General features: G+C 45.6%; 1 protein-coding gene across 3 annotated transcripts in view; it reads left to right on the top strand.

The window, feature by feature from the left end:
- Positions 1 to 27,089, top strand: part of DOCK5 (dedicator of cytokinesis 5) — a 304,075-nt gene extending 276,986 nt beyond the window's left edge. For all 3 annotated transcript variants that reach the window (XM_029604105.1, XM_029604106.1, XM_029604107.1), the window contains 8 exons: positions 6,454 to 6,630; positions 7,669 to 7,752; positions 14,960 to 15,097; positions 15,812 to 15,981; positions 16,767 to 16,944; positions 20,423 to 20,564; positions 21,356 to 21,474; positions 22,191 to 27,089. In XM_029604105.1, coding sequence (XP_029459965.1) covers positions 6,454 to 6,630; positions 7,669 to 7,752; positions 14,960 to 15,097; positions 15,812 to 15,981; positions 16,767 to 16,944; positions 20,423 to 20,564; positions 21,356 to 21,474; positions 22,191 to 22,289 — 1,107 coding nt within the window. In that variant the 3' untranslated portion in view covers positions 22,290 to 27,089. The remainder of the gene's footprint in view (positions 1 to 6,453; positions 6,631 to 7,668; positions 7,753 to 14,959; positions 15,098 to 15,811; positions 15,982 to 16,766; positions 16,945 to 20,422; positions 20,565 to 21,355; positions 21,475 to 22,190) is intronic.
- Positions 27,090 to 27,103: the final 14 nt, after the last annotated feature.

Below are 27,103 nucleotides of genomic sequence, written 5' to 3'. Positions count from 1 at the left end.
CTGTCTCTGTTTTACGAGGACTGGGCCAAACTCAAGTCGGACCAGTGGGTTCTCTTTGTGATAAGACACAGTTACGCTTTAGATTTTGCACATCGACTCCAACACCGGTTTCTGGTTTCCCCATGCGGATATGCAGCAAAGCGTCAAGCAGTGAAACAGACATTGCAGCGTCTTTTCGACCTTGGCGCAATTATGCCTGTGCCTCTGGCAGAACAGCGAAAGGGCCATTACTCCATCTACTTCGTGGTTCCAAAAAAGGAAAGGGCTTTCCGGCCCATTCTTGATTTAAAGTGGGTCAACAGATGTCTTCGGATTCCCCGCTTCCACATGGAGACGTTACGGTCCGTCATTGCTTCGGTTCGAAAAGGGGAGTTTCTAGCGTCCCTAGATCTAACGGAGGCTTATTTGAACATTGGAGTCAAGATGGCCCACCAGAAGTTCCTGAGGTTTGCCATACTAGGACGGTATTATCAGTTTCAAGCTCTGCCCTTCGGTCTTGCTACCGTACCCAGGACATTCACCAAGATAATGGTATTGGTAGTGGCTCAGCTGCGGAAAGAAGGTTTATTGTTGCATCCATACTCTGATGATTGGCTGATTAAAGCGAAATCGGAATCGCTTTGCCCTTCGGCGGTCAACCGTGTACTTCAATTATTACAAGTGCTCGGGTGGGTGGTCAACCTTCCCAAGAGCCATCAAATTCCCTCACAATCACTGGAGTATCTGGGGGCACTATTCGACACACAACAGGGGAGAGTGTTCCTCACTAAGGACCGCATTGTCAAGCTTCAAGGACAGGTTCAAGTCTTGTCCAAAAATCCCCCGCGAGTTTGGGATTACTTGTGAGTCCTAGGCTCCAAGACATCCACTCTGGAATTGGTTCCTTGGGCGTTCGCTCATATGCATCCTTTACAGTCAGCCTTGCTTTCTCGCTGGAACCCAGTCTCTGAGCAATTTCATCTACCGCTACCTCTGACGGATTCAGCGCGATCCAGTCTGGATTGGTGGTTACTCCAGGACAACCTGAGGCACGGAGTTCCGTTAGTGGACCCGCAATGGACAGTGGTGACCACGGATGCCAGCCTTTCCATTTGGGGGGCGGTTTGTCTGGGGAAGTCCGTGCAAGGTCAATGGTCCCAAGAAGAATCTCGGTGGTCTATCAATCATCTGGAGACCAGGGTGATGCGCTTGGCATTGCAGGCTTTCTTTCCCCTCCTCCAGGGGAAATCGGTCAGGGTACTCTCCGACATCGCGACCACAGTTGCTTACATCAATCGCCAAAGAGGGACCAAGAGTCAGCCAGTGGCGGTGGAGGACAGTTAATCAACTGGGCGGAGCAGAACCTGGTCACCATAGCAGCGTCTCACATAGCCGGGGTCGACAATGTTCACGCAGATTTTCTCAGTCGTCACCGTCTCGATCCTGGAGAATGGGAACTAGCCGAGAAAGCCTTTCAGGTTATCTGCGACAGGTGGGGCACACCCAGCAAGGATCTCATGGTGATGTTCAAAAATGCCAAGGCCCCATGTTTCTTCGGTCGCCACAGAGAGACGGCAGCAGAGGGGGTAGATGCTCTAGTTCTTCCCTGGCCGACAGACCTCCTGCTTTACGTGTTTCCGCCTTGGCCTCTGATCGGCAAAGAGCTCAGAGGAATAGAACTATACCTGGCAGACGTGATCCTCATAGCTCTGGAGTGGCCGCGACGTCCCTGGTTTGCGGATTTGATCAACCTGAAGGTGGCAGGGCCGTTGCAATTTCGAGATCTCTCAAACCTACTACATCAGGGACCTGTCTGTTTCAACCAGGCTGATCGCTTTTGTCTAGCAACATGGCTTTTGAGAGGCAGCGTCTGAAGGGCAAAGGTTATTCTAATGCGGTAGTGGCCACACTTTTGAGATCTCGGAAAACGTCCATTTCCCTGTATTATGTCCGGGTGTGGAAGGTCTTCGAATCTTTGTGCATGGAGCGGAAGGTGGTGCCTACCCGAGCATCCGTTTCCCATATTCTGGGTTTGCTGCAAGCCGGGCTAGCCAAGGGTTTGTTGTGTAGTTCCTTGAGGGTGCAGTTGGCGGCTCTTGGTTGTTTATGTGGTACCATACAAGGAGTAGCGTTGGCGGCGCATCCAGATGTCTCTCTATTTCTTCAGGGAGCAAAGCATTTACGACCGCCGGTAAAACACCCTTGTCCTTCTTGGAGTCTAAACTTAGTTTTCACAGCCTTGTGTGCTGTGTCCTTTGAGCCTTTGGAAAAGAGCGACATTGACCACGCTGAAGTTGGTGTTTTTGGTGGCTATATCTTCTGCTAGGAGGGTGTCCGAGCTTCAGGCGTTAACTTGCAGAGAGCCTTTCCTATGGATTACGGATTCGGGGGTATCCTTGCAAACAGTCTCTTCCTTTCTTCTGAAGGTAATTTCCTCCTTTCATTTGAATCAATCCCGTCCTTTTCGGAACTGGACTATTCGGATCCACTGTCTAAGAACTTAAGAAAGTTGGATGTTCGCAGGGCTATTCTGCGTTATCTGGAAGTCACAAACAATTTTCGTGTTTCGGATCATCTTTTTGTGCATGGAGTAGTCCAAAGCGGGGTAATATGGCGTCTAAGACTACAATAGCCCGATGACTGAAGAAAGCTATATCTTCTGCATATTTGCTGCGTGGCAGACCCTTACCGATTGGACTTCGAGCACATTCTACTCGTTCGCAGGCTACTTCCTGGGCGGAATGCCAACAGATTTCACCACAAGAGATTTGCAGAGCGGCTACATGGAAGTCTTTACATACTTTTGCGAGGCATTACGGGCTGGATGTCCAGGCCCCGGGTGCTGGAGGATTTGGAGAAGGTGTGCTAAGAGTGGGCCTCTCTGGGCCCCATCCCAGGTAAGGAAAACTCTGGTACATCCCAGGAGTCTGAACTGATCCAGGTACGTACAGGGAAAGGAAAATTGGTTCTTACCTGATAATTTTCGTTCCTGTAGTACCATGGATCAGTCCAGAGTCCCGCCCGCTTAACATATGGAGGTAATGGAGAGTCCACTCATTCAGCATTTGTTTATTTCTGGTCTGCAGATCAATTTGTTTACTGTACTCCATGGGTTCTGTTCCCATTTGGGATTAGTGATCCAATTCAAGTTATATGTTAGTTGTAGATAGTTTGGTTATGAATCATTCTGATGGACTGTGGGTGGCACCTGGGGATATAAAGCAGAATCTGTCAAAACTTCTCTGTCTCCATCTGCTGGAGGAGAGGCAAAACCCAGGAATCTGGACTGATCCGTGGTACTACAGAAACGAAAATTATCAGGTAAGAACCAATTTTCCTTTTCATATTTTGCATTTGGGGTGATTTATCGGGGTTTATCAGTTAAAACTTAAAATCAGTTGCCCTAATTATAGGCAAACCATAAAGGTGAACTGCCCACAGTAAGTGCTGTGATCATGTGTATCATGGAAGGTAACAGAAGCATGGCTCCTCCAGGAAATCACAGCTGCTTTCCATGTAGCATGTAACAATCCTTCCAGGTAACACAGAGGCAGCCCATTTGTTTAAGAGTGATGTCATTCAGGAAGTACTTTATGCATTTTTTCAGTATAAGCTCATGTGTCACATAACGTCCTAGTGCTATCCCTACTACCCATCAAGGATTAAATCCTTAGCCACTTGAGGGTCCCAGCAAGCAATGCACAGGCCTCACTTGCACCTGCACACATGCCTCTCTGCAAATACACTGTGCACAAGCTATTTCCTGTGGTTTTTTGGGGGGACACTGCAACCTCACAACAAATTGAGGTCACAGAGTTCTCAAAAAGGTATTCACAGACCATTTTCTAAAAATACTGAGATCCTCTGACTTACCTCAGTCACTGTGTTTATTAGCACAAAACACAGTGCTAATAAACGTTAAAGCTGGAGGTCCATATTCAGTAGGGCAGTGAGTGGACAAGTTATCTGGCTAAGGTTATCCAGATAACTTGTCCTGTGTATTCAGCGGGAAAAATACATTTGCTTATTGGCTGTGCTTGAATATAGCCGGTTAGGTTTTTAATTTATCCAGCCTTGTGTGGCTGGATAACTTGCTACTTATCTGGATATCTTCAGAAGTTATCTGGGTAAGTAGTGTTGTGAATGTAAGACTGAAGAAGTAAAGGGCCTACAGCTGATTTAGAACTTTCTTTACAAACATTCAATAAAGCCGATTAACCCCCTTTCAGATTTATTAAAATTGTGGGTGGTCAGCGGGTGGTACCCTCCCCCCACTCCCAGCACCTTCCCTGAAGCAATCAAAAAGAAAATGTTTTGCTTCTTGTCCCTTCCCCCCTTCTAGCGCTGGAAGAGTAAAACCATGTGTAGGGGGGAGGGACAAGAGGTAAAAAGGTTTATTTTTCAATTGGTTCAGGGAAGGAGCTGGGGGGGCTGCGGTGGGGGGGGGGAGGGGGTACCACCTGTCAACCACCCACAATTTTAATAAATTTGAAGGGGGTTGGGGTGAATGGCCCAAAACAGCTTTATTGAAAGTTTGTAAAGAAAGTTCTAAAACGGCCGTAGGCTGATTACAAACTTCTTAAATCTTATATATTCACAGCGCTACTTACCTGGATATCTTTTGAAGATATCTGGAAAAGTAGCAAGTTATCCGGTCGCATAAGGATGAATATTCCCAGTACTCAGCTAGGTTAGCCAGATATCTCAGCCCCCACCCCAGAACGCCCCTGAAACACCCCTCTTTGAAATGGCTAAATTATAGCTGGATATGTAGTTATCTGGCTATAGTTTAGCCAGATAAGTTACGGAATAGGCCACATTAGCCATTTAGATGCATAACTTGCGAGTTATCCGGCTAAATGGCTTTTGAATATTGATCTCTTTATTATTAAAAAAGCATTTACAGTGAACAAAAAATATTTAAAAACATATTTACAAGGCATCGGAGAAAAGAAAAGGGATTTTCACATTGCATTAACTGATATACTTAAATTAACTAGAGTGTAAAGTTGAACACTAGACCTGAGGATCCTGGAAATCTACCAGCCACAGTCTGGCTGTGTTATTAGGCTTATCTGAGAAACAAATACAGATTACAGTACTGCCAGACAGTTTTCCTGCAGGCATCCAGGATTACTCTCTCTTCCGGCTTCCTCAGTTTTAACTGCTTCTCCCAAGAGCTGAAACTAAGACATCACAGCAGCAGAGTGACCTCAGCTGCTGGATCTGACTGGGATTAACCCTATCTAGGGTGTCTATGTAACATTGCTTTGTTATGCTGCCATCTGCTGCCCATCTCAAAACAATGTCAGGGAAAAACGCTCTCAAAAGGATTTTTACATAGTAGATACATAATAATATTAAGTTAAAACTCCTGTTTCATCACATAGTGGAAATGAGGATTTTGCATACTTAAACCCTTGAAAAAAATATTTAGATTTTGATTGTACGGTTATTAGTGTTGCCTTCCATAACTTATCTGATCACAATCCAAGATGGTAGCAGATCTCCTTTATATGTATATATATATATATATATATATATATATATATATACATACAGTGTGTATAGTATAATACAGAATAGCTTATTAAAGAGATGACTCCAAGTGTAGAAGACTATTTCATAATAGTCTTCCTCAGAGCATTCTCAGCTTTGTAGTTCTGTCTTCCCTGCCTACAACTCCAGAATGCTCAGTGGTAAAAAAAAAAAAATATTATACAGTGTTCCCCTCGGACTGGATGATGAAAACAAACCGGAAAACGGTCAAGCGTAGCCAAGGCAAGTAGAACAAAAACAAGACCGCATGTCGTGGAAAGAAGTCCCTTATTACTATAATTAAATGAATTGCCTGGTGTCCATGAAGCCATTTGGTCTCTTTAATTTAAAAACTTTCTCTCCAATTTTGCATCTTTAGTTTAGTATTTTTTATTTTTTTTTAATTTAAACAAATGTATATACCATACAATCTAAAATTCTCAGCGTTGTACAATAAAAACATAACAAAAATCAGTACGTTGATAGCTTCCATTAATGCCTGAAAAACAAGATTGAAACTCGTGGTAAAGACAAAAGCAAGCTACACAGCCATCACAGAAAAAGGACCAAGATTTCAGAATCAAACACTCCACCAGTGAGAGTCTATTCTGTTCGTAGACTTCTTTGAAAATAGATACCTCTATACATTCAGTAAATGTCTTGAGTGCAATCAGACCCTCTAAGCTCATCAGTCAGAGAATTGTACAACTGGGGGGCCTGCTACAGGATTGTGTCTCGTCCCATCGGATGAGGGGTGCCAAGGGAATGTCCACAAGATTTCTGCCAGCCGATCTCGAGGTGCTCTGGGGTTTCTGGACTTTAAGTAAGGCACCTGCTCAGACCGGAGTTTCTCCAGTTACTGCCTTATATACCAATATTAAAATTTTGAATTTTGTGTCTCCAACAATGTGTGACGTTTTCCTGTTTGCTCTCCAGGAAGAGATTAGTCCCTTGGAGAATGCCATCGAGACGATGGAGGCCACCAATGAGAAGATAGGTAACATTGTGCAGCAGCATGCCTATGACCGCACTCTACCAGTCCATCCCCTGTCCTTGCTACTGAACGGCATTGTGGACCCTGCTGTCATGGGTGGATTATCTAACTATGAAAAGGTTGGTCCGCTACCTTGTGAACTCCTCTCCTGTAGAGAGGAGGAGGTTAGGGGATATAGTGTTTTGTATTTTAGACTGCATGTAGGAAAACAGCTTCCATCGCTCTTTTGTTTGCAAGGTTCGATCTACTCTTCATGGTACTTATTGGTGCTTAGTGGTCTTTTTGTACTGTGTTGGTATGGGTTTCATACTGAAAGATGGTGTGTTCAGACCAGCCCATCTAGTCTAGGAAACCAGTATCATAGTAGATGATAGCAGATAAGGACCAATTGGCCCTTCCAGGTTATCCAGTTGTTTTCCTCTCTGATTATCTATTGTATTCCTGCTACTTGTCATTTCTATAGAACTATAAAACATTCACAGAGCCGAGGTGAGCATATAAATTCCCATACTTAAACCAACGCCAGCTCCCCACACCTTCCCACTTCTCTTATCAAACCTCTATACCCTCTCCCACCGCTGCCCTCTAGAAGTGTCCCAAGCACGTTGAAATTCCTTTACACCGGCAGCCCCCACCACCTCTACCAATAGGCCATTCCAGGTATCTACCACCCTCTCAGCAAAGAAGTAGCTTCTCACGTTTCCGCTGGGCCTTGAACGGCGATCAGGCTCTGCTAAGAATATACCCCAGATGTTGTTGTAGAAGACTGAGTGCCGGTAGGGCTATTGCTCCTCATCCAAGTCAGTTTTTGTTGCCTTTTTCTTTTTTTCTTGCAAATCCCATACTTAATCCAACAACCCAGGCCCCCCTCCAGTGCTTTATCACCAACCTTCATAACAAAATCTAATCAGCCCCCAAAACTAGTGAGTCGTCTTCTCTTCTCTGGAGGCAAGTGAGCACATTACTCGGGCCTCTGAAAGTGAGGAAGGGGCCCCCTGGGAGGAGGTTTCTCCTCTGGCTCTCAGCCAGCAAGGGGGGGGGGGACTAGGATCACCAGGCTGTCAATTCTAAGTAGAGGGGGGCAAGGAAGAACAAAAAGTTCAAAACAGAAAAGAGGGTATTCTGATGCTTCCCCATCATCTTCCCTTTACTTCCAGGCATTTTTCACAGAGAAGTACAGCCAAGAACACCCCGAAGACCAAGAGAAAATAGAAAAGCTGAAACATTTAATTGCTTTGCAGGTACCGATTGAATTTATCTATGTTTTTATAGTATTTCTTTTTAAAACTATCCAATCAGTTCAGTAGTATAAAGTCACTTTTAAAATGTCGTGAGAGTAGTTCCCTCGGTTGCAAGGCGCATACTCCAGGCAAGAGAAACTCCCTGAACTCATAACCGCAGTAAGAAAACCATAGCTTTATAATGATAGAATGTAAAGAATAAACTGCACAGTCACTTTAAATCATTTTTTATACCTAGCTTTCAATGGACGAGTGTAAGAATTAATTAGCAAAAGGTGGGGATAAATGTGCCCTCTAATGTTTGACAGGCAGGGACGGTAACTTTTAAACCGGCTTGTGGGCGCACATATTCTTCGGCCTGTGCACAGTTACGTGGCCATTGTATAACATATGCACATATATGAGCACATATTGTAAAAGAGCCTAACCGTGCACACATGTGCATGCAATTTTAAGCAGGCACGTGCTTGTGCGCGCAAATGCCACTTCTACCGCAGAAGTGGAGGGATTTTAAAAGCCCCGCGTGCTGATGCCATTGGCCATTTTTCCAGTTCGTTCCCAGTTCGCCCAGTTAAGCGTTAGGACTTCCAAACCCGCTAAGTTTAATAGCCTCCCTTCCCCCCCTTTTAGCTCCAATCTTTGAAACCCTACTGATCTGTCTAAATATTTTTGTTTTGCTACTTACATATCATCCATAGCAGAAGTAAAGTTAGGCAGCAGGGGGCCCTGGTGCCCTTTAGTGCACATTAAGTATTTACCCGCAGATTTCATGGTTAAATATTGGAATGCCCACTCCCAGTCCACGCCCATGCCCCACCCCTTTTAAAAACTTTTCATTTGTGCGCAGTGGCAAGTACTCGCATTCCCGGCTAGCTTTTTAAATCCATAGCTTGGTGTGCACCAGCCTGACATATTCATGGATCCCTTAATTTCAGCGCACATCGGGCTTTTAAAATTCACCTTTATGTGCACAAAAATGTTATTTTGTGCAACTTTTTATAAACTTAATTTAAATTTGTTGTTTTACTCTTGATTGTTTTACATTGTGTACGTTATTTTGTTCACCGCCTAGGCATTTTAGTGTTAGGTGGTTTATAAATCTAAATAAATGTAAATGTAATTTGTTTACTATGAGCCAAGTATGCCTGAGCAAATATAATACAAATAATGGGGTGAATTTTCAAACACTATCGCATGTAAAAATGAGCATATATAGGTATAGATAGCATTTCCTTGCAAACATAGTATTTTCCTGTACATACTCAGATCATTCCAGACCAGTGGGTTTTGCATCCCTATCAGCAGATGGAGTCAGAGACAAAATTTTTGGACACTGTTACATAAGAAAGAATGCCACCTGCAGTCCCTCAGTATCTGACTCCAGCAGATGGTGGAGATGAAAACCTGCAATCTAGGATTTAGTTAAAAAAAAAAAAAAAAGTAAAGAAAAAAGTAAATTCTTTTTTTTCTAGTTCTTCAGATAGGCCTCCAGAGTCAGGAGGGACTCGGCCAAGGTAGTGGATTCTGCGGCCTATTGAAGGGTGCAGGGCAGCGTCGGTCTTTAGGGAGGCGACAGCCCGGGGCTCCAGGAAGAGTCGGATAATGAGGGAGTCAATCCAGTCCTGGATGGGTTGCAAGGCCCGACAACATCTTTTCCGCTGCCCAAGAAGATCAGGAAGTTGGTCAGCCGGGAATGGGACTCCCCAGATGCTTGTTTGAGGGTGGGCAGAGCGATGGCTAAGCTTTATCCCCTTGCCCAGGAGACCTTGCACCTCCTGAAAGTTCTGAGGGTGGATGCCGCTGTCTCGGCAGTCACTAAGAAGACGACCATCCCGGTGGCTGGGGCGGCGGTGTTGAAGGACATGCAGGATCGCAAGCTGGAAATTCAGCTGAAGCGGTTATTTTAGGTCTCAGCTTTGGGTCTACATGTGGCAGTGTGTGCCAGCATGATGCAGAGGGCCTGTCTGTGTTGGGTCCAGAAGGCAGCCAAGGGTGCTCAGTCTGATGATGCTCTTTCCTTGCTAGCGGCCCACCTGGAGGTGGGTGTTGCCTATGTGGCGGATGCGCTGTATGATTTGGTCCATACTTCAGCTCGTAGCATGGTTTCCTCTGTTGTGGCCCGCAGGCTGTTGTGGTGGCGGAACTGATCGGCGGACTTGTCTTCCATGGCACAACTTTGTAATCTTCCCTTTAAGGGGAAACTTCTCTTCAGCGAAGATTTGGACCAGTTGGTGAAACTGTTGGGGGAGATGAAAGGCCATAGATTGCCGGAGGATAGGAGACCGTCTAGGAAGGTTTTCCCGTCCCAAGCTCACTTCAGGGACTCTTGTAGGTTTTGCGCTGGTAAACCTGTTCCTCTTCCTGTGTCCAGGCCGAACCTTGGTCATCAGCAGTCCTTTCGTGGGGGCTGTTGGGTGTCCAGGGCTGGCGAAGGCCTGGGTTTTGGAGGCGGAAAGCCTGCCCAATGAGGTTAGGGGTCCCCCACCCCTCCATGGAAGCTGTAGGAGGCAGATTATCCAGCTTCTACGAGGAATGGGAAGGATTACCTCGGACCATTGGGTCTTGGAGATAGTCAGGCACGGTTATGCTCTAGATTTCTGGTGCCCGGTCCAGCATGTCTTTGTAGAGTCTCATGTGATTTTGCAAGCCAGAAGAGAAGCAGTAGGGGCGACTGTATGGAGGTTACTCGACCTGAACGCCATTTGCCCGGTTCCCCCTGCGGAACAGGGCCAGGGACAGTACTCAGTGTACTTCGTGGTGCCAAAAAAAGAGGGCTCTTTTCGTCCTGTCCTCGACTTGCAGAAGGTGAACAGATGCCTGCGAGTTCCCAGGTTTTGCATGGAGACGCTATGCACGGTGATTGTGGCGGTGCACAAAGGGGAGTTTCTAGTGTCTCTGGACTTGACGGAAGCATACCTGCATATCCCGATCTGCCAAAACCATCAGAAGTTCTTAAGGTTCAAGGTGCTGTGTCGGCACTTCCAGTTTCGAGTGCTTCCCTTCGGTCAGGCCACCGCACCTCGCACATTCACCAAGGTGATGGTGTTGGTGGCAGCAGCTCTATGCAAGGAGAAGATCTTGGTGCACCCATATTTGGATGATTGGCTCATCCAAGCAAAGTCTCAGGAGGACTGCAAGAGGTCACTTCAGGCAGTGATGAACACATTGTGGTCTCTTGGTTGGATCAATCTGCAAAAGAGCCATCTGGTGCCCATGCAACGTCTTGTGTATCTGGGAGCACTGTTCAATACTCAGGAGGGCAAAGTCTTTTTGGTAACAGACAGAGTGCTGAAATTACAGTCTCAGGTCCATTGCTTTCTACGTCGGAGGACTCCAACAGTTTGGGATTATCTCCAAGTCCTGGGTTCCATGGCATCCACTTTAGAGTTAGTTCCGTGGGCCTTTGTGCACATGAGACCTTTACAACGTGCACTATTGTCCAGGTGGAGTTCCATATCGGAGCAGTCCCATATTCCCCTGCCTCTTTTTCGGGAACCCAAGCTCAGTCTCTTTTGGTGGCTGTCGCATCAGAACTTGGAAAAGGGAGTGAATCTGCCCCCCCCCCCCCCCCCCCACCAGATTGGGTAGTAATATCCACGGATGCCAGCCTCTCTAGTTGGGGGGCTGTCTGTCAAGACAGGACGGCTCAAGGCCTGTGGCGAGTGACGGTCCATCAGCAGACTCGAAAACAGAGCGGTTTGTCGAGCCCTCCAATCCTTTCTGCCCTTAGTTCGGGGGCTGATGGTGCGCGTCTTGTCCGACAACGCAACGACTGTGGTGTACATCAACAGACAAGGGGGAACAAGAAGCCCTGTAATAGCTCTGGAGGAATGTCGGTTGTTTGCCTAGGCCGAAATGCACCTCGGGGGTCTCGCTGCATCACATGTTGCGAGGGTAGAGAACGTGCAGGCAGAGTTCCTCAGCAGGCAGTGGTTAAACCCAGGAGCATGGGAGTTGTCCGACGAGGCGTGGAACCGCATTTGTGCCAGGTGGGGCACTCATCAGTTGGACCTGATGGCAACGCAAATCAACTCGAAGATGGAGCAGTTCTTCAGTCAAAGGAAGGAGAGTGGATCAGTGGGGCTTGATGCCCTGGGGTGTCCGTGACCCACGGGAATCTTTCTTTACATCTTCTCTCCATGGCCTCTCATAGGCCACATTCTAAGGCAGATCGAATAGCATCACGGGTTGGTGGAGCTCGTTGCACCAGAGTGGCCCAGACATCTCTGGTTCGCAGATCTGGTGCATCTGGCAGAGAAAAGCCCTCTTCATCTGGACCATCTTCCCCACCTGCTTTGTCAGGGACCCATATTCTTGGGATCGGGAGGATCCCTTTTGTCTCACGGCTTGGCTTTTGAAAGGCGGAGGTTGTGCCTGTGGGGGTACTCGGAGCCGATTATTGCCATGCTTCTTCAGGCTAGGAGACCCGCTACATCAATGGCATATGTCCAGGTTTGGAAACTGAGGAATGGTGTCTTCAGAAGGAGCACCCTGCTTTGGTAGAAGTGCTTCAAATCTTAGACTTTCTTCAGCAGGGGTTAGCTATGGGCTTGGCTTTTAATTCACTTCGAGTTCAGGTAGCAGCCTTGGGCGCCTTTCGAGACAGTTCTCAGGGTCAGAAACTGGCAATGCATCTAGATATTATCTTGTTCCTTAAAGGCGTCAAGCATTTGCATCTGCCGGTGCGCAAGGTGTGTCTGGATTGGAGCTTAAATTTGGTTCTCCAAGCACTCTGCGGGGCTCTGTTTGAGCCGTAATGGAGGGCATCCTTGAAGGACTTGACTATTAAGACAGTCTTCCTAGTGGCCATATCTTTGGCAAGGAGAATTTTGGAGCTACAGGCCTTGTCATGTAGGGACCCTTTCCTGCAGATTTACAGTGACAGGGTCTCCTTGTGAACAGTGCTTTCTTTTGTGCTCAAGGTGATGTCTTCCTTTCATGTTAGTCAGACAGTGGAGCTTCCAGGGTTTCCGGAATGGTCCCGAAATTCTACCCAGGAGAGGGAGCTGCATTTATTGGATGTGAGGCGCGTCCTTTTGCGCTATTTGGAAGTCTCCAATGACTTCCGGCAGTCGGACACTTCTTTGTTTTATTTGCCGGAGCCAAGAAAGGTGACAAAGCTTCGAAAGCAACCATTGCTAGATGGATTAAAGAAGCCATCTGTGGAGCGTACATTTCCAATGGCAGGCAGATTCCTGTGGTGTTAAGGGCTCACTCCATTAGGATACAAGCATCCTCCTGGGCTGAATGTCAACTTTTTTCTCCACAGGAGACTTGTAAGGCAGCTGTCTGGTCTTCTTTGCACACTTTCACCAGATTTTATCGCTTGGATGTCAAGGCACAGAATGAGGCGTCCTTCGGTGAGAGTGTTCTGCTGTGGGTCTTTTGGAGGCCCGCCCAGTGTAGGGTGGCTTGAGTACATCCCACTGGTGTGGAATGATCTGAGTATGTACAGGAAAACGAAATTGGTTCTTACCTGCTAATTTTCGTTCCTGTAATACAGCAGATCATTCCAGAAGCCTCCTCCGTTCTGACTCCGAAAGACAGTCTGTTGAGCTTGTATTTGTCTGAAGAATAAATTGATGTTTGTAGCTTTGTTAGAAAGCAGGGCCAGTGGTTTCCTGGTTATGTTTCGTTGGTTGCGGGCGACCTAGACTTCTGGTTAGTTGGGAGGGATCCAACCCTTGTGTCAGGTCATCCCTTAGTTGTAGTTTATTGAGGCTTAGGTACAGGCCGATACTGAGGGACTGCAGGTGGCAATCTTTCTTATGTAGCAGTGTCCAAAAATGTTGTCTCTGACTCCATCTGCTGATAGAGATGCAAAACCCACTGGTCTGGAATGATCTGCTGTATTACAGGAACAAGAATTATCAGGTAAGAACCAATTTTCCTTTATAAATCTCAAACATATGTCCAACTTTATTTTCACACATAAAATATATGTACGTATTTTTTAAAATAGATAGGAAAAGCATGTGTTCAATGCTTTGAAATACTTGCTTTCAATGCATTGCATGTATTCACGCATGAACAAACATATACGTGTATGTTGTAGCGCAAAAATATGCATGTTTTGTGATATGCATGGATTCTAGAATTCATTTGCAAATCTGTGCATGGCCACATGTATGCTGCCATGTGCAGTTCTTTGAAAATTATTTGCAATATTGGAATTTCAGAAGTGTTATTTAAGTAATTGTTTTAATGAGAATAATTCTACATTAAATTATTTTAACATATAATGTTTTAAATAAATAGAAAACATCAAATAAATTAAATTAGATTTCATATTTTTTTTTACAAATAAGCATAATTATATAGTAAAAATATATATGCTATTATGCCATTTTATGTGCATGCTATATTTTGTAGTGTGCGTAGGGTTCATGACCTGTGCGCGTGCACACACACTCCCACCCAGCTTAGAAGGAACAGTGCTGGGCATGTGTATGCTCACAGACGTGCATCAAGTTTAATATTCTCTAGGTTCCCCTATTTAAACACAGTGGGGTCCATATTCAGCCGCTGAGTGGCTAGATAAGTTAGCCAGATGCGCCTTTCTGGCTAACTTAACCGGGACATTCAATGGCACAGGACTGCTACTGAATTTACCGCCCACCCCAGGAATGTCCCTGACACATCCAGCTAATAGCTGATTAAAGAGTTATCCGGCTAGAATTTAGGCGGATAAGTAACCGAATATCGTGGCTAAGCCATTTAGACTGATTACAACAGAGCTGTATCTAAATAGATAAAAAACAAGAAATGGGCTGGGGTTGGCAAATTTAGTTTCATATAGCAAGGGTTTCTCCTGGCAGAGTCTGACTGCCGCAATAAACAGTGTACAAGGTTTACCCTCAGGTATGGATCATCATTTTTTTAAATACAGTTAAACAGGCTACAGCACAAAATGTTTTTAAACAAAACTGAAGAAAGTTTGAGAGGAAAAAGAGATCATTAGGTGTGTAGGACAATGACATTTAGACATTGACCTGCTATTTGGGGCCAGGAAGGAAAGCTCTTTTTTGCCCCCACCCTCCCCAGCCTTGTTTCAGAACTGGCTCCGGATGCACGGTGTGAACTTGACGCTTTTCTGGCAGAAGGTGTCCCTGTGGTGGCTCACGGCAGAGGAATCCATGCCTGGGTTCCGACGACAGCCTGAGCCGGCCGAGGGAGCAGGTTTCAGGGGTGCTGTTCGTTCTTTCAGATGCCTTTGCTGGCTGAAGGGATTCGGATCCATGGAGAGAAACTGACAGAGCAGCTCAGACCACTGCACCAAAAACTCACCATGTGCTTCCAGGACCTGAAAGGGAAAGTGGAGAAACTCTACGGCATCATAACCCTGGTAAAAGTCATTGACCACAAAATGGGCACATTCAGAGCTCATTCTAGGATGGGTTTTTTTTTTTTGCCACCAGCCTCCTTTCCTGCTTGCTTTTATTTAGAAAGCCATTGCATTATTCTCTTCCATCCTGCTGCTCCCCAGCTGTCTGTGCGCCAAGTTACCTTCACATTTGGGTTTCCTGCCCTCTTCTGTCCATTGGCATATACCATGTCATTGTGTCTGCGCTCCTCCCCCTGCTGGATATGGTTATTGCTCCTCACTCATCCACCCACCACACCCTCCCTGCCTTGCCTCGCAACCTGTCCTGTATTGCCACAACAGGGTGACTTAAGAACAGGGAACATGGTGCCCAGGGTAATATGAAATGGGATATCTTACCAGCTCAGCAAGAAGAGCTGCACCTTGAATTTAGTACTAGAAACCAAATTTGGGACAAGGAACTCCTTTTCTGCAATTTGCCTTTGCAAAGAGAGTTTCATATTTATTGCTCCCTTATGCATTGCTGGCGGTGGTAGTAAATGAACATCCCCGCTACTCACAACAATGTCTGTGATTTGCAAAGTATAACGCAAAGGCCGTGGATTTTGTCTAGAGACCTCTTCTAAAGCAGGCCGGAGCCCCTCCCGCACATGCACATTCTCCAGGGCTGTCTAGGCTTTCTGATCTGTAAGCTGCAAGTATTCTTGTGATGTCCTGGTTTTATGTTGCGTGCAGCCACCCTCGCTGACGGAAAGGAAGCAGAGCAGGTCGGGGTCAATGGTATTACCATACATCATGTCCTCCACCCTGCGCAGACTGTCCACCACTTCCATGGCTTCATCTGTGGTGTCGTCCTCATCCAGTTCATCTGACAGCACCTCCTCCTCCAGACCAGGATCCGATGGGTCAGTGACTGGCCATGCTTAAAATGGACAGCCTTCAGGGGAAAAAAAATGGAAAAATTGGTGCAGATTTGAAATCCACAAACTAGAATGCCAGCACCAAGACCTCAAACCATATTAAATTGCAGTCACTCACTCATGGTTTGAAACCTTTTTGGTGGTATTAGCTAGTCAGAAAAAAATGGGACTTGATGGACCTTGGGTCTCCTTTCAAACCTCGCCCCCCCCCAAGACTATTATCTTGCAGAGTACTGTATACATAGGTGGTGTGGTACAAATAGTAAATATTGTTTAATATCGTCCATGCCAGACCAGTCCAGACAAATGGGTTATGTCCCCCCTGCCAGCAAATGGAGACAGAGAAATAACTCTCAAAGCTGACTTCATTCCCCTTAGGGCTGCCAGCGGGCTTTCGATCTTCAGGAGAGCTTGATCCAGTCCTTCTTTTACTCCATTGTTTGCAGGGCTTGTAGTTCTGACTTCCCTATTGCAGTCCCTTAGAAAAGCAAGGCTACAAGTCCCTGCCTACAGGGAGGTAATAACAAGACCAAATCAACCTCTCCTGAAAATCTGGAGCCAGTTAGTAACTCTACTCCCCCTATAGGGGTCTGGTGCCATCTTCAGTATTTCTCTGTCTCCAGCAGATGGTACACATGTGGACTGGTACTTTTGTCCCAGGTTTTGGTGGAGCAAAGGCCCAAGTCTTGCACTCACCTGCTAAGCTGGGCCTTTTTGCTTGGTTATGACTCTTGATGTTTTGACACCTTTTGGCCTTGCTTTGGGTGTAGATCGATCCTGGAACCCTTGATGGAAAGCAGAACCTCGATTTTTTCACGTACAGAAGATGTGCCCATCAAAGATGATGGTGACAGTCGAATCGCCAAGTTCAAGCGAAAAGACTGGAATGTTAGCAGATCTCAGGTCATCGTGGAGAAAGAAGCCGAAGCTGAACTGGTTTCAGAAATGGTAAGAACATATTAGGGGAGAGCCCTAGATGGGGTGGGCTGGGGGGTGCAGAGAGGAGAAACTAAGGCTTCTCTTCTGAATACATAGTCAGCAGCAAAAATTCTTCCAACTGATACTGTAAAAATCCTTAGAACACATCTGCTCATTGGTGATTACATAAAGAAGAAAAACAAATCCATCCCCGAAATGTTCCAGTTGAAGATCTTAATTTATCAAGGCTTGTTAGTGGCTTATGCTCCAGTGATTTAATCTTTGAGATCAAGTACCGCAGTCAGCACTTGGGTTTTTTCCAGCACAGTGTAGGTGCAAGTGGGATAATCCCTCGCATGGAATTAATCACAGATCAAGTTCTGTTTCTATTGGTAAGAGCTGAAACCACTGGGAAAGGAGACAGCAAGTATGCTTTGAGCATATTAGCTGGAAATGGAGTGAGTGAAAATGAATCTTGATGGTGTGAACTGTAAGGCAAGGATGGAAAGAGCAAAGACGACTTGACACCTGCTTCAGGACAGGTTATCTGCGGGTGCGGGTTACTACACAGACCCAGGAGTAGTCTCCTGGAAAAGAATACATCTTCCTTATACTGAAAGGCTTAAGTTGTTCTTACTTTTTGGGAAATCGCATGACTTCAAGTTTCTCAGTTGGTAGGAACCCCCTGCTTGACCTGGGAGATGTTTGTGTACCCCTGTTGTGGTACATAAAATAATAGTGTGTCTGATGCCTGGTTGGGAGCTCTGCACCAGTCTCTGTGGGCGCAAACTGTGGTCAAGTAGATAGTGTTGAGGACCTGGCACAGAGACAAGGGTTGCATTCCTTACTCTGGATAGGGAACTAAAAACCAAAATACTTATTTCTGACTGCACCCTGTTAAATCCCAAAATATTCAATCCCACACTTCTGTCACCAAGATGCCTCCCATTTGGAATCCTTACATTAGAAAAGGAGTTAAACCTCACCCTGCTAATGTAGCCTAAAATAAAGGGGAAGAGAGACCAGACACAAGGGAGTGATAACAGAAGAAAAATTACAGTGGGAATATTTTCCAAGAAGACAAATCCCATTTAATTAATAAACAGAACATACTCTCCATCCCATGCCATACCTAACTCAACTCACAACAGCACTGGATTCCCCTCTACTAGAATCTAAAATGAAACAGAGCTGTGAAGGTTCATAAAAAGCATGTTTCTCAGAAGCAAGGAAACTTAATGTAGATTTCTATTTGTCTTTTTCTTTTTATCTCTGGCTGTTACTACTGCACCAATTAATGCTTGTATATTATTGTTAAAATATAAAGAATTTTAAAAAATGATGCCTGTCATGAACCCAGCACCTTGGCATAATGGAAGGTCTCATTCTAATGTTATCTTCAAACAACTGTCCTGGCTGGGCCAGGGTGGTGCTAGGGAATCCCCCAACAGGAGCAGTACAGGGCTCTACGCCAGGTCTTCTGTCTGGCCAGCTACCTCCCCTTCAGACTGAGACCACAGGTTCTGGTGGCCGGCAGGACTTCTCCAGCAGAGTTAGGGCAGGCAGGTAGAAGCAAAGTCAGAGTCAAGGCAGAGGAGCGAGGCAGGCAGAGATCAACAGAGTTGGAATCTAGGCAGAGGTCAGGGCAGGCAGAGAAATCGTACAGCAAGGGCAGAAGTCAGTCTGGGTCAGCAACAGAAGATGAGTGCGAGGAAAGGCTAACAGAGGGGCTAGGCAAAGCGTGTCACATAGGGGCAGTATGGGCAAAATTTGGAACACAGGGCAGGAACAAGGTAAAACACTGTTAAACTGGGACAGGGTACAGACAGGCTAGATAGGCTACTGGGAGACCTGGACAAAGGTAAATATGAATAATGATATAATGGTGATCATATATGAATGCTCCCAATTACTAACCTCTTAGAGACCTAATTAAGCAATTAATATAAGAAATCAAACAACCAGAACACTATAAAGATAAATAAAGAAAAAAAGTATGTTCATATGCACAAGCAGAGAGCGAATCACAGTCCATTCATGCTTGTGAATGAATGGACTGTGATTCGCTCTCTACTTGTAGCGTGAATAGACTGTGATTCACTCTTTGCTTGTGCTTATGAACATATTTTTTTTCTCATTTATCTTTGTAGTGTTGTTTGATTTCTTATATTAATTCCATGTCTAGTAATTGGGAGCATTCATATATGATCACTATTATATCATTATTTGTGAGTTGCAATTGGTGAGTCGAAATTACCTTCAGCTGGACCAATCCAAGAATACAAGACAGGGAACACAGAGACAGGACAAGAACAAGGGACGGTACAAGCTAGGCCACTGGGAGAACTAGACAAGACATTGGAGGGCCAATGAGAGACCCACAGGGAACAGGAAAGCAGACAAACAAAACAGGAACAAGACAGAAGGCCTAAAAAGGCCACACTGGGAACAAAGAAACAGACAAGATAAACAGAACAAGACAAGCAGGCCTTAACAGACCACACTAAGAACAAAGTCAAAACAAGAAGGTCTCTAAGAGGCCACATGGGGAACAAAGTCAAAGGCAAGGAGAGAAGCACAAGAACAAGGCAGGGTAAATTCACACACACACACATGCAAGGCAAGATAAATGCAAGGAAGGCCAAAGCAAGCATCCAAAGTGACTCGATGATGAGGCCTCCAGCTGACTGTGAGGGAGCATTATATAGGGCTGGCCTTGTTGAGTCATGCAGTCTTCAAGATGGCAGCTGGAACAGGATTGAGTGTGGCCTAGTGAGGGCCCCTGCTGGCAGGGGGCTGCCGAGCAGCCAGTATCATTACAAAACCAAAAAAACCTTTAATTTTAAAATTCTAAGTTTTCGAGCAGTCAGGGATTTAGCAATATTAAAATTCACTGAATAAAACAGGATTCACAGGATCTCACAGCAACAACAAAAAACACTCTACCTCCAAATTTGCAGTCAGATAGCATAGTACCAAAACTACCTCCTCTTCTTCCAGAAATCAGATGAGACTCGGGACCCACAATACTTATTTTATTTATACAGAATTATTCTCAGACTTAGCCCCATCAGTACAGTTCACTCACTTTCCAGTGGATTTCCACAAGGCTGTTGTGTTCCATATTCCTCCCAGGTTGCCACCAGACACCACCCAGGAGCCCAGCACTAATCACCGGTCTCCTATGCCTGGCCCAGTTGGACCTAGTAGATCAGCTGCCCTCCAAAACGCCACGAGACACTTTCTCACTCCAAGCACCACCTTATATTAACCCAAATAATTCTCCCCTAGAAGATTTCACTTACACCATTATTTAAAGGAATATATGAAGACCCCTTAATAAGCCTCTGCCACAATGCACATCACTACAACCCAAACAGAGAGGTTAAGTGACTTACCTTAACATTTATCCCAAGACAAATTTCTAGTGGCTGAGACCTGGTTTAGGGCCCCCCCATTACACTTGCTTTTGAAAACTAAACTCTCTTTATTTGTGGTGGGTTGGGAGGGGGGGTCTCAGGGCACTGCAGGAAAAAGTCAGAGGCCGAAGAGTCTTCCACTGGGGGATGGTCGATTGACGTTGCTGCAAAGCTCCGTGATGCAGCCTCTGAGCCCACCATCTACCACTCTGAAGACACCAAGAACCCAGAGTAAGTCAAAAACCACTCAAGGTTTTTAGTATTCCTCTGAAGATATGCTTTGAAAAAATTCTTATTATCGGTATTGCTCTCCCTATGAGGCAGCCCATATGATCCCGCAAGGTTTGGGAGTATCTCTGAACTGCTTTTTGCCAGTCTGCTCGTTGAGGGCTTTGGCTTCCGTCCGTTCTCTGGCGCAGGGCATTCCTGGAAAGCTTGTGTCACCTGCTTCGTGAAGAGGCAGGCTGTGCGTGCCACAAGGACAGACTCGCGCAGAGTTTGTGAGGAGCTAGTGTGAAAGGGAAGCATTAGGAGGTGAGCTTGCGGAAACATGAGAAATGAACTGAAGGCCGTATTTTCAACGGGATGTTGGGAATTAGCTGCTACTAATTTTGGAATATCTCTGTAATGAAATAGTTGACTGGATTGGTTGACAGAGGAGTTGCAAAACATCACTGCACATTTCACTCACATAATTAAGGTCCTGGATGCTTTTTAACTAATACATTTAACATATAAGATATGATGGAGTCCCAGTGTCTGAGTGGTACATTATTTTAAATTAGTTTGAATATTTTTTTCCCAAGAACCCAATTTCTACCAAAACCACATTTGACTGTTGCATGTATTTTAAGACTTTCCTTCCCTGCCGTTGATGCTTAGAGAAACTCTTTTGGACTGGATTATTAAGAAACATTTAATATTTAAAGAAAAACAAAATAATGTTCTATCTGGTGGATTGAAAGTATGTCTAGTTTGCCACCATCTTGTGCCATTTCTTTTCCTATCTTTGCTGTTGCCAGGTTATCCGTCACTGCCAACTGATGGGTTGATGACCTTGGCTTCCCAAGATACCCCACCCCCACCTCCACCCCCCAAAAGTAAGCCCTATGAGAACAGCAGCCAACGGGACTCCGCTGAGGTAAGGAAAACCCCCATGCACAGGAGAGCTTGTGATTGTGCAACCTAGGTAAATACAGAAGTCTAGAGGGCACCAACGGTACCACAGTAACAGATCACCTGAAGAGTACCTTGACGAGATTGAGGATCCGGGTGGCTCAGTGGTAGTGCCTTGCAAAGGGGCCTGGCAGCTTGGTTCCTGGCTTTGGTTTTCCATTCCCTGGGTTGGCCAAGACTGGGGGATGCTGCGGAGGCATCACTCACAGCCCCCTGGGGGAAGAGGGAAAGGGCTTGAGGAGTGAGATTGTCATTATGCAATGCTGAAACCTAGTGGCAGGATTGAGGACGTGTGGGTCCTGGAAGGAGCCCTGTGGGGTGCATGGTCCCCAGCTGAGCACCGTCCCTTTAATGACTGGACTAAAGTAAGTTAACAGGGAAGATAAAAATCAGATTTAAAAAAAAAAAAAAAGCCTGAGTAGTTGTGAATGAAGGCTGATGGTAGCACATCCCAGCCCTGGTTCTGACTGAGCTGAAAGTACTCAAAACAAAAAACCGGAAAGGAAAGTTTCAGCAGCCCAGAAGATAGGCCTTTGGGTTAGTTCTCCTTCCCACCAGCGCGGGGAACTGAATTCCCATCCATTGCCCTCCAGTGAGATTCTCTTAATAGACATTTTGCTTGGCAGTGTGGAACGAGCTAAGGGGATTTTTATGTGTGCGTGTCTGTGGTTTCTTTTCCAGATAGCACCCCCGCTGCCCAAACGGGAAAGCAAGCCCCCACCCCCACCTCCAAAGGCCAGGAAGTCCAGCGTTCTGAGTCTGGAGCAGGAGCAGCAGTGATGATCTAGACCCGCTGACTCTAGAAGAACCCAATCAGGTTATGCATCCCGGAGCCATCTGAAAGATGTCCCTTCTGGGTACCCATCGCTCTGTAACGGCACTGCGTGGTGGTTTGTGCGTGACTGGTACATTTACTGGTCACAATGCTTTTTGGTTGGGTTTTTTTTTTTTACGTAGTTCCTACATGGAGAAAGTAGCAGACAAAGCTTAAGAAGTGCTCTCCCTGGAGCTGACATTATCAGACAATGGCTATTACCTAATGGAGTCACTTGTTGGATGATATAAGCTTTGCCTTTTGCTTTCCCAGTGCAGTAACCAAGTAAGCAACAAAGTGGTTTTGTCCTCTAAACAGAGGAGACATGAGCAGATAAAAGACAGAACAGCCACACCCAGGCACCCTACCGAATTTTTTATATAGTACCTCTTCGCATCAGAGGGCGGACACACAAAAGCAACTTCTTACCAACCACGTGGCCTCACTCGGGATCTAGCTCAGCTGATTATCTTCTTCCCTTGAATATTGATAGGGTCAGATCCTGACACAGCTGCCCCAGATTTGCACACTTCTGAGGACAATAAAATGAGACCAGCATTCAGCCTGTCAACAAATCAGTCTGAATAAAAGGACTATCCATGCCAGATATTACTTTGAACTAAAAAGTACCTCAGTGTCAGAGTTCTAACATCTGCTCTTCAGAAGGCTGAAGGGGACTCTGTTTCATAAGCCATCTTACTGAAAAATGAAAACAGGGCTGCATCGCAGAGGCCTTATTGATACCCAAAGTGACCCTGGCCATCAGAGAAGAGCTGAAAAGCACAGCAATCACTATTTAATTTTGTTTAAGGAGATATGACCATCTGCTCAGATTGTGGTCATATGCATTGTGAGAAATAAAACCACCGGTAACTATATCAATTTAAATTCTGTTCCACTTATCACGATGCTGTGTACCACTTTAACAGATGAACCAGCTCACCTGGAGAGAGACATTTTTGTTAGAATGGTCTCATCCATCACACACACAATATCACACCTTGGTGTTACACCCACTGAAATAATAGGGCTTTGTACTGCTGTGCATGATTCTCATGTTGTGACAAAGCATGGAAAGTAACACTCTGCCATGTATATCACTGGCCTCCACTGGAGAGAGACTCCCTATGTGTCATCCATGCCATCACGGATCATTAAAAGGGCTCTTCAGATGAGCTTGATTGCACGATGAAGCACTACTGAAAATCATAAACTGTGAATATCGCTGTCCATTAATTTTATAACCAAATTGCTGCTGTCACCCTACAGCTCATGTGACTACCACAGTTTGAGTATGGCATAAGAACTTTACCCCTTATTGGTGCAGACTAATACCAGCTCAAAAACTGCTGCCTTAGCAGACGCCAAAATGGCTGTTGTATGCTAGTCAGAGGTGAATTATATTCATTCCTGTCAATCCCTCTTCTTGCTTCATGCACGTAAACGGAGACACATTCTGTTCTCGCATCCCTTTCTCAGTGAATGCGGGGGAAGGTTGCGTGATCCATCTTGCTAGCTGTTTCAGAGCTTCATTTTGCCTTTTGTTCATCAAAGCTGACAGGTCCTGCAGAATGACTGTGAAAATGAGTGAGCTGTACCCTAGAAATATTGAAATGGCCCTTGGCAGTAAAAAAGAGGATTAATACAGAAACACATTGCATTTCAGGCAAGATGCAAGCAGCTGAAGGTTGGTTTGAAGATGCAGGTAGTAAGAATAGGGCCAGCAGCAGGCCCCATGTCAACCAGAAAGACTCAACGAGTCCTGGATTTTGCCACATTGGATCTCTGGACTCGTAGTTCCAATTATTTTAAGAACAGCAGGAACTACAAGTCCACAAATGCAATGGAAGCAGAAGCCAAGACCGGTTCAGCCTGTCCAGATTTCATGCATCTCCTCAGCAAAACATTTTTTTGTGACACTTGAAGCCAGTTTTTCCAAATTCTTACCTCATGAGCCTCAGAACAAAACTCTTGACTCCTGTAACAGTCTGCAGGTGTACAGCACTTGGCTTCCTGGTCACATGGCTCAGAGGTCAGTTTGAGTTAATTTTTAATTCTTAAAAATAAATCACTAGTGTCAGAGTATTTCAGACTTTATAGAAACCTTCTAGGAGTAGGCATGTGCCTCCAGGATAACCCCCTTATCTTTGCTACAAGCCTGGGTTGGTAACGCAACCCCTCATCTTGGTACAGCAGCCATTAGGTTCCTGAGATGGTGGCTTTTAAGGAATCAGCAGACAGATGAGGGGGCCCCCTCGGCCATCCTCTCATTCTCCATACGTTGGTGCTCTCCATGGTTTTCATTTGCCTCTGAAGGGCTTTACTGTGTCGTCTTATACTTTTTACTCATCAAACTGTGTGCCCTTGAAAAGCAACTGAGCGCAGTGTCCCAGGTGACGTGCAGTGTTTCAAGGCACAGACAGGAGCCGTCCTCACCATGTCTACAACCGCAAAGTCCTTTTATTATGTTTAGGTCTTTAAGCTGCTCCCCAGCTTCTGTCATCTGAGTTAGTGTCATAAATGATATCCCATACGCACTGGTAGCCAGTTGGGTTTGTGTGGATGTCATAGTGGGCATGGACCAAGGAGGTAGAGCACGGGCAGGCGGGATGTTGCTTGTGATGGTTTTTGCCAGCGGAGCTTCTCTTTCCCCATCCCAAGGAGGGGGAAAGGAGGCCATTTTAAAAGAGTTCTGACCAATTTAAGCAGCTGCAGTTTGCGTTTGTACAGAGTGGGCCCCTTGGCCTGCTTGCTGGGTGAACGTTTGAAGTGGCAGCTTGGGGTGCCAGTGACCGATCTTTTTCGCAGATGCAGCAGCTGTATTTTTGCTTTCAGGGTATCCTGTCATCCAACCGCCATTGGTTATTTTTTTTGTACCTTGAACCTGACATCCTTCTTTCCAAGCTTGCCTGCTACTGCCCTTAGCTGCTCCTGCTGTGATGTCCCCAGTTGGTGCGACACAGGGGCAGAGCCTAAAGGAACTGGGCAAGACCAGGAACTGCAGCGCCAGAATTGTAAAACTTCACATTTACGCCCTGGAAGCGGTGAGGAGAGGAGAGGGGAGGGGAGAGAATTCCCACAGATTGAGGGTTGGATGTTGAAGTGGTTTTCCTGCCTATATCCCAAGCCCAATCACTGCACCACGCCCGTCCCCCATGTTCTATGCAATTAAAACTTCATTCCTTTTTCTTTGAAATTATTTCCACCTATTGTTTGAATTCATTTTAAATGTGGCAAGAGCTTCAGGATTTAGCATGGACTTATATGGAAGATATGTCACTTTACATTTAATTTCCCCCCCAAAATAAGGACAGTAATGTGCCTGTAAAACAAGGACTAATCTTTCAAAGTACGGAGCCACTAACTGGGGTGGATTCTTGGGTAACTATATTATGGCAGAGGAGTTTGGTGTTACTCAAAATCTAGTGATCAGAAAAGGTGTCATCTTTTGGAGACATTGGTGTAACCGAAAGCCTAACTGAAATGGGCTTGTATGATCATGCTGTCCGTTAAGGAGGACAACTTCATCTCAGTCCCCGTCCCATCCAGAATATTTAACCTCTCTTGGGGACGTCACACTCTATTGCTGTGGAAATCTCTCGGGGAAAACACCAGCAAAATACTTGACCGTCAGCAAGGATCAGCGGAATATTTGACAGTAAACAATCGGGGGAAAAGGCTCCATTCCTAACAAAATCCGTTTTCCTGCACCTTGCAGGGCCTAAGTAACAAAGCCAAAATTAAAAACAAAAAACAACCCATCCTAACAGAAGTAGTTTAAAGTACCCTCCCCTTCTGTACAGGTGAGCCCGTGCATTCTCAGTTTATTGCTCCCTCCTGCACATCAGGAAAGGAGGTGAGGCTCCCTCTCACGCCTGAAGGGTTCTGACATGAAACCAGTTCTCCCTCTGCCCTCACAACCCTCTGCCAGGCAACAGAAGGGAGAGCCTGTAATTCCTCTCAAATGCATTCTTTCCATCCAAACCGAGAGCAAGGCTCAAGAAAGACAGCAGTTACTTCCTGATGGGAGAAACTGGTCTGTGGCTTCAGCATAAGATGGGGTTAGCGAGACATTTTATGGAAGGAAAATCTCAGTTCTCCTCAGCACGGTGTCCCTTTGGAAGTGACGAGGAGTCCCTAGGCATTAGGCATGCTAAACCCCAGACCTGGATATGTAAATTAACCAGGAATTAGAAACACCTGCCCAACTCCCCCCCCAAGTGCAAACGAATCCCACACTACCACTAATTACAAATATACCAAAAGCCAGAACAGGTGATAATTCAGGCCTGGGTTTGCCCCATTGCATGCATGGGTCTGTAGTTCTGATCTCTTAGGGAAATCAGTGATAAAAGTCACAATTACACCAGAGCAAAAGCAGGACTTGATCAGCCTGTTCCTTAGCACATGGAGTCAACGTTAGGTGCTTGGCCTCCAGCAATGGAATTAAACACCGCAGCAACAATCACAGGAGCAATACCTTAACTAGAAAAGTAATGTACAACAGAGCACTGCAAAGGCATCCAGCTTGGCTGTAGCAGATTTAAAAGTAGGACCTGGCATTCATTGGGGTTTTAAACAAAGAGTTTTAATCCAGCTGTTTGTAAAGATGGCTTCTGCCTCTTTCGAAGCTACATAGCTGGTGATTTTGTGCTCCTAAAACTTGTAAAACAAGGTGTACACACTAATTGTATGTATTTGAAAAGTCTGTATTAACTTGTAAAGTTTGTAAATATATTTTTAAAAATAAATGTAAGGGTTTTTTGGTTTGTTTGTTTTT

Source organism: Rhinatrema bivittatum, chromosome 5 (assembly GCF_901001135.1).
Source record: "Rhinatrema bivittatum chromosome 5, aRhiBiv1.1, whole genome shotgun sequence".
Taxonomy (NCBI): domain Eukaryota; kingdom Metazoa; phylum Chordata; class Amphibia; order Gymnophiona; family Rhinatrematidae; genus Rhinatrema; species Rhinatrema bivittatum.
Note: the sequence above shows the minus strand (reverse complement) of the source record. Positions and strands in the feature narration are given on the sequence as shown.